At 49.8% G+C, this 7500-nt stretch overlaps 2 protein-coding genes across 2 annotated transcripts in view; one reads left to right on the top strand and one right to left on the bottom strand.

Moving 5' to 3' along the window:
* The window catches only part of kiaa0319 (KIAA0319 ortholog), a 7540-nt gene extending 5864 nt beyond the window's left edge, over positions 1-1676 (bottom strand). Inside the window, exons 1-5 of the mRNA XM_076140577.1 lie at positions 1453-1676; positions 741-1345; positions 437-557; positions 104-202; positions 1-6 (exon numbers count right to left, since the gene is read on the bottom strand). The exon at positions 1-6 is cut by the window's left edge and continues 141 nt beyond it. Coding sequence (XP_075996692.1) covers positions 1-6; positions 104-202; positions 437-557; positions 741-1345; positions 1453-1495 — 874 coding nt within the window. The 5' untranslated portion in view covers positions 1496-1676. The remainder of the gene's footprint in view (positions 7-103; positions 203-436; positions 558-740; positions 1346-1452) is intronic.
* A 2641-nt stretch (positions 1677-4317) lies between these two features.
* LOC142990722 (CREB-regulated transcription coactivator 2-like) overlaps positions 4318-7500 on the top strand; it is a 14192-nt gene continuing 11009 nt past the window's right edge. The window contains 1 exon segment of the mRNA XM_076140580.1: positions 4318-4768. Within this exon segment, the coding sequence (XP_075996695.1) occupies positions 4511-4768 (258 nt within the window). The 5' untranslated portion in view covers positions 4318-4510.

Here is a 7500-nt window from a genome sequence, read left to right as displayed (position 1 = left end):
TCTTCACTGTGGTGAGAAACAGCACTCAGAGGCTCCGCCCACATCTTTGAGTACAGGGCGGTGTGTGTGTGTGTGTGTGTGTGTGTGTGTGTGTGTTCAGTACCAGTTGTCTGTTCTGGGTGGGCCGATGTTTCAGGTTGAACTGTACGTGTTGATGGCGTCACATCAACAGGGCCTCCAAGGGACAACATCAAGGGTGGACCTGAGGAAAGGAACCAAGGAAGGAAGGAAAGAGGAGGAGGAGACGGTGAGAAGGAGAGAGGGAAGAACATAAGAAGTCAAGGGAAAGAATGAAAGAGGAGAATGAAGGAAGTGTGTGTTTGTCCAGATCAAACTCCCATCATGCATTGCACACAGATAAACCTTAAAGAGGGGGATTGTGACAAAAGTACAGAACACAAGCGTTTGTTATCCAAAGTGTTTCTCCAGTGGTTACCTGGCTGTGTGGGCGGGGCTGAGGCTTGAGGGGGCGGGGCCGGCGTGGGGAGTGAAGCCGCTGCGTCGGCGTGTCGGGTCGAGTCGCTCCTGGGTTTCTGTGACGACGCAGGACGGAAACTCTGGAAGAACATGAGAACATAAATACTGAGAGAGAAGATGCAGATAAACATGTAGTAGAAGAAGAACACAGCTTGATTACATCATCACACAGCTCACTGAGTGAAGCCAGGAGACACTGAGCTTTTATTGTGGAGGGCAAAGCTTTGTGTGTCTTTGTGCTGCCTGTGGCCTCTGAGCCTCACCGTGCTCTCTGTAGTTTGACTCCTGCTCTCCTCCCCGTCTGCCCGGCCGCTGCTCCCCACAGAGGAGGCGTTCTTCTGGGCCGCGCTGCCCTCCGATTGGTTGAATCCCTCTCTTTCCTCTAGAGGCGGCTGATCGGTCGAGTCTTCAGCCTTTGAGCCCACGCTGACCCCGCCCCTCTCCACCTGACCTCCCTCTGAATAATCCAGCGGTTGGTCAAACAGAGCGAGGTCCTTCAGGGCCTCCAGGTCTCCGGGGGCCTCAGAGGACCGGGACAGAGGCCTCCAGCGGCCGGCGTACGGCTCGCCCCTCACCAGAGACTGCAGCAGGAGCGTCTGGGGCGGCGCCCTCCGCAGGAAGACCAGGTAGGAGTCGGCCCCGGCTCTCTTCCTGGGCATGCAGTTGGCCCTCTGCTGGCAGCTCAGGACGTAGCAGCGGCCCTCAAACATCCAGGCCAGGTCGTAGCCCGGCAGGTCGCAGCACGCCGCCACGCACTGAGGCAGGGACGTCACGCCGGGAACACGCAGGATCCCGCTGCTGTCCACCGCCGGAGACACCACCATCTCTGAGAAGGTCGCCCCCTGCCAGCACTGAGACGCCACTGCAGCTGGAACACAAAGACAGCGCCATCTGGTGGTGAGCTCAGGACACAACACCTCAACTACACCACAACAAGCTGGAGACAGAGTGGGACTGAAACTAAACATGTCTGACCTTCCACACTGAGCAGGAGCAGCACACAGGTTCTGTCCCACATGATGACCGACTCAGAACAAACAGGAAGCTCTGCAAGAGGACGAGTCACCTTCAGAGAGACAACCAACAACTGACAGCTGAGACGCAGGAAAGATCAGCAGTGGAAATAAGAGATAGAGAGACTGTGTGTGTGTGTGTGTGTGTGTGTGTGTGTGTCGTTCAGCTTTGAGCTTCTTGACTGAACGTTGGAGCGTTTCAGCACCTCGCTGCTGAACAGCGCCGCCGCAGCCCCGCCCAGCAGGAGCGAGCCGGTGCATCCCGGTGACGGTAAACAAACCCACCAACATCCCTGACGCGGCACAAATCTCAACTCATATCAACACGAAGGCACATTACATCACGCCTACCGGGAATAAACCACGTCAACAAAACAGCTGACCGTGAGGCTCGTTTCCGGTCTGTGCCAGACTCCCGTCTCGATCCCGTCATGTTTCGGTCGCTTGAGTTTTCTTCCTGTCACGTCCGGTGTAGACGAGCCATGACGATCCCGTCCGAATCAGAACAAACTCCGCTTCAGTTCGGCATCGCTTTATCACACGAAATAGGAAATTGGTTGAATAATATCTGAACTTTGTCAGCCGGACTCGTTTCTCCTCCTTTGACTTCCTCCGGCCTCAGCGCGCCTCTGGAGCTCCAGCTGGGCCAGAGGCGGGACGATCAGAGAGAGTCTCCTGATCAAACACACACTGTGATTGAATCATGATGACCTGTGCTTGTATTGATACGTGATCGATGCTGAAATGAACAGATTTCTGAATGGAGTTCTGCATGACGAAGGCAGAATAGAGCGCTAATGTCGGCTCATCGGATGCTCTGTCCCTATAGAGCAGCTGAGATGCTGCATGGCGCTGCTCTCTCTCACATGTGTCTGTCAGACTGGACTCACCTTGTCTCCGCTGTCTCCTTAGGAACCTCCGCTGTCACCAGCCTCAGACGGGTCTCACTGGGCGCGGACCGATTGGTTTGATTGGTTCAGGTTCTACGACGCTTCATCTTGTGTCGTTAGAACGGGACCGGTGCCACATCAGGTAGAATAAACTCATCACATCCGGGGAGGATTTTCACAATAAAACAAACGCCAAGCTAAACGAACAAACAGCAGAGAAACCGCAGCAGCGTAAAGACTGCGTAAAGACTGCGTAAAGACTGCGTAAACTCTTTAGTTTAACTTTATCGGTAAAACTATGATAGGAGTTAGTAAAGGAGTAATGTAGGTAACAGGTTCCGGTCAGGGATCCTCCTCCTCATCCTCTTCCTCCTCCTCCTCCTGCTCCTCCTCCTCCTCCTTCTGCTGCTCCTGCTGCTCCTCCCCTTCCTCCTTCTCCTCCTCCTCTTCCTCCCCCTTCCTCCTCATCCTCCACTTCCCCTTCCGCCTCCTCCTCCATCCCACATTCCTCCTCCTTCTGCTCCTCCACCTCCTCCTGCTCCTCCTGATGCCATCAGCTTGTCTCCATAAACTGAAGTGTTGAGATTTGTTTTCATGTATTGCTTTGTTCCCTAAAGACAGCAGATGAGCTGAACTATCAGACTGAGCTGAGCTTCAGTCAGACAGAGAGAGATCAATCATCTACAGGCCCAAAGCTCCTCCTCCTCTCCTCCTCTCCTCCTCTCCTCCTCTCCTCCTCTCCTCCTCAGGTTTATGTGTGAATAAAGCTGCTGGTATGAAACAGTAAAGTGAGACAATGAGCTTCCCTTTGGTTTCCACATGAACAGATGGGAACAGAAACACTTTGTGTGTGTGTGTGTGTGTGTGTGTGTGTGTGTGTGTGTGTGGAATGACTGGAACGTCCTTCCACACACAACAATTCTCTTGTTGATTCAGAGAATTGAACTCAAGCAGAACTAAACTCTGAGGCTGTGGAGCTCCTTTACCTCTGCAGTGACATCATCTCTGTCTCATTATAACTCCTTCATCGTGGCTCCAACATCAAAGCGTCACATTTAAAGGCCTTACATGCAAGGACAGCAGAATAAAAGGACTGTAAGGATAATTAACTATAGACTGTAACCGTTTGGTAAAGACCCAGAAGACGCTGACCCATGACCCCATGACCCCATGACCTCTGTGGAGATGCAGCATGTTTACCTGCAGATCAATCCTCTTAACGCTCACACAAATAAAAAGCACTCCTGTTTATTTCACGTCACATTCACATTCTGACCAGATCAATAATAAATGATAAATACTAATATTAATAAATGACATTAAAATCAGTACAATAAGTAAATGACCCCAAATCATGAAGTTAGTTTCTTTACATTTTCAGATTTGGTCAAGATGAAGTCCCACAGTCAAAGTGTGAATTTAGTTTGTTTCAGTATAATGATGTAAACTGTAAATGGTGAATTTCCCGTTGTGGGACGAATAAAGGCTTAACTTATCTTAACTTATCTTATATTAAACACAGTCTGGCCCCCCCTCTGCTGCTCCTCAGGAAGTTGATGTCTATCTGCTTATCTTCAGCACATAAGCACATTTGACCTGTGGTTGAGAGGCCGCCTGCACTGCCGTTGTGTCTTTGAGCAAAAAATCAAAACAATTCAATCAGACTTTTCTCCGGAAATTGATTTCCTAGATTTTAACCTGAACATGCAGTGACTCACTTCGGCCGGTAGAGGGCTCATCGCCACTTTCTCTGACACGAGCGGAAACCCGAGCTCGTCTCTGTCAGACAGATGACTCACTACAGCGCTTCAATTAAGAGACAAACTAGGTCCTCTGCTGCTGCTTTGGTTCACATTACCCATGCGCATCACACCTGTTGACCCTAAACACTGTAAGGATCGAAGTTTCCTGTGGGCTTCAGTCCTGATGTACAGGGAGGACATGACATCTCCATCAGGACGATGTAGATGTACGTTAAAGCCAACCAGCTCGCCTGCTTTGGCCCCGGAGACTTTCGGAGACTACTTCCGCCTCTTCCCAAACATAAACCCGTCTGAATCCTTCCGTGTTGTCCAAAGTGAGTGTGCAGTCAGAACCCTTGACCTCCTGTAGTCACACGGAGCAGGGCTCATGTTCGGCCGGCGGAGTGACACCTCCTCACTTTCCGCTTCTCTCTGCCCAAATCGTTCCACTACGTCAAGTCGTCCCGTCCGCTCGGTGAAGATGTCTGCGGGTACTGGCGGCTGCGGACCCGGACCCGCCTCGGCCACCGGGTCCGGGACTTCCAACCCCCGAAAGTTTAGCGAGAAGATAGCGCTCCATACCCAGCGGCAGGCCGAGGAGACGGCCGCCTTCCAGGAGGTCATGATGGACATCACCTCCACCAGGGTAAGAGTCTGAGCGGGGCAGGAGGAGCGGAGCCGCCGAAGGAAGAGAGGCCTGCCCGGGCTCGGCAGGCTCCTAGATAGCGCTGTTAGCTGCTGCCGAACATGGCGCGTCTAAAGCTCCGAACCTAACATGGACGCTCTGCTGAGTCCATGAGGCTCAGAGCCGCGGAGCTGTTTCCCGTTTACGATGCGGAGTTAGCGGAGTTAGCGGAGTTAGCTAAAGAGCTAAGTTGGCTTGTTTACTATGTAGCGTTAGCGCCGCTGTCACTGTTAGCTTCACATGCTACAATAATCTGACATGTTACACACCAAAAACATGTTACACACTAACATGTTACAGACTAATACTAACTACTAACAACATGTTACACACTAATACTAACATGTTACAGACTAACAACATGTAACAAACTATAACTAACATGTTACACACCAACACGTACACATTGACAACATGGTACACACCTAACAACATGTTACACACTAACAACATGTAACACACTAACAACATGTTACAGACTAACATGTTACAAACTATTACTAACATTTTACACACCAACACGTACACATTGACAACATGGTACACACCTAACAACATGTTACACACTAACAACATGTTACACACTAACAACATGTTACAAACTATTACTAACATGTTACACACTAACGTACACATTCACAACATGTAACACACTAACAACATGTTACACACTAACTTCATGTTATAGACTAACAACATGTTTCAGACTAACTTCATGTTACACACTTACAACATGTTACAGACTAACAACGGACGATTGTTGTTGCTGTAGTTTGTTAATGAGGTGATGATGATGATGGAGGAAGAGTAGATGCTTCAGAAGATGAAGAAGAAGAAGGACTCAAGCTGATTGTAAAAGCACAGAAATCAGAGGGGAAATGTTTACAGCTGCAGTTGTAGATAATAAATATACAGAGTGTGTGATTGACAGCTGTGACATCCCAGCAGTAGGCTCTAAACTGGGCCTGAACCATGTAACCTCAGGTTCTGACCCGGCCCGACCCATCGGGTTCTGACAAACTTGCGTCCAAGTCCCGGTTTCAAATGCGGACCAGACTGTAATCTTACAACATTCTGTAGGACGGGCCAGAACCCGGCACCCTGAGAGACGTGGACCTTTGGTTCTGTTTGTGTCTGGACCAAAACAAGCTGATAGAGCGGCTCTGAGGGAGAGGGTTCAGTTTCAAACATTACATTACATTACGATCATTTAGCAGACACTTTTATCCAAAGCGACTTACATTACCTTACCACCCATTACTGAGGGGGGGGCAATTGAGGGTTCGGTGCCTTGCTCAGGGGCACCTCGGCACGGACTCGAACCGGCGACCCTCCGGTTACCAAGGGGAAGCTCTACCGACTGAGCTACTGCCTCCTCACATTAGAACTATCAACCTACTGATTGATCAATTGATTGTGTGTGTGTGTGTGTGTGTGTGTGTGTGTGTGTGCCAGATCCAATAGCTGCTAACCCAGCCAGCTTTGTTTTGAGTGGGGATGCAGCACTGTCGTGCTGGAGAGAGACTTGATTGTTCTGCAGCTGTAGTTCTGATTGGTCCGAATGATGTCACTCTGAGCTGTCAGACTGAGCTGTCAGACTGAGCTGTCAGACTGAGCTGTGAGCCTCAGAGCTGCAGCATATCAATGCTCAACAGCTTAGAAATGAAACTCCTGCTGCCAATACACACACACACACACCCTGATATACCACCTCCCTGATGCTTTTAGCTGATTGGACCACCCGGGTGGGTGGTGTTGTCAGTAAATGAGTGTGTGTGTGTGTGTGTGTGATGGCTCTGAGCCCATGTCCCTGCATAATTAACTCCCAGATTGATTAAAAGAAGACAAACTGCTGGCCGTGTCTGCAGCCTCAGCTCCTCACTGCGTCTCCGTTTACATTCAGGAAATGAACTCACACAGAACGTTACATTTAATTAAAGAGGCTAAGGCTCAGCTGAAACTGTCTTTAGGACTTTAACATACATGTTCAAACTTTGATTGTTTACCTTATATACTTCACTTTTTATAAATAGTGAATGTGATCATAAATTAATCCTGTATTCTGAATAACAGAAGTAAAAAGCTGGTATGAGTGAATGTGTGTACATGTGTGTGTAACATGTGAGCCAGTCCAGAGAGGGCAGAAGAACCTAACACACTCTGACCAGCCAATCACATCACTCCTTACATTCTGCCCAATTTACAAACTCTAAACCGGGGGGGGGGGGGGGGTAGTGTGTGTGTGTGTGTGTGTGTGTGTGTGTGTGTGTGTGTGTGTGTGTGTGTGAAGGTCACCTGGTGTGTGTGTGTGTGTGTGTGTGTATCAAGGTCACCTGGTGTGTGTGTGTGTATGATGGTCACCTGGTGTGTGTGTGTGTGTGTATGATGGTCACCTGGTGTGTGTGTGTGTGTGTGTATATAATGGTCATCTGGTGTGAGAGTGTGTGTGTGTGTGGATGAAGGTCACCTGCTGTGTTGTGGTGTTCAGCAGGTAAACATGTCCATTATCCGTCTGGAGGTGAGATCATCGTTGTGCTGCTGCTCTGACTCAGCCTCAGTTCTCTTGGTGAGGCTGCTGCTCTGACTCAGCCTCAGCCTCAGCTCTCTTGGTGAGGCTGCTGCTCTGACTCAGCCTCAGCCTCAGTTCTCTTGGTGAGGCTGCTGCTCTGACTCAGCCTCAGCCTCAGTTCTCT

This window comes from Genypterus blacodes, unplaced genomic scaffold, assembly GCF_046128005.1.
Source record: "Genypterus blacodes isolate CSIRO-AG114 ecotype Tasmania unplaced genomic scaffold, CSIRO-AGI_Gbla_v1 ptg000692l_1, whole genome shotgun sequence".
NCBI lineage: Eukaryota > Metazoa > Chordata > Actinopteri > Ophidiiformes > Ophidiidae > Genypterus > Genypterus blacodes.
This window is presented reverse-complemented; position numbering and strand designations above follow the sequence as displayed.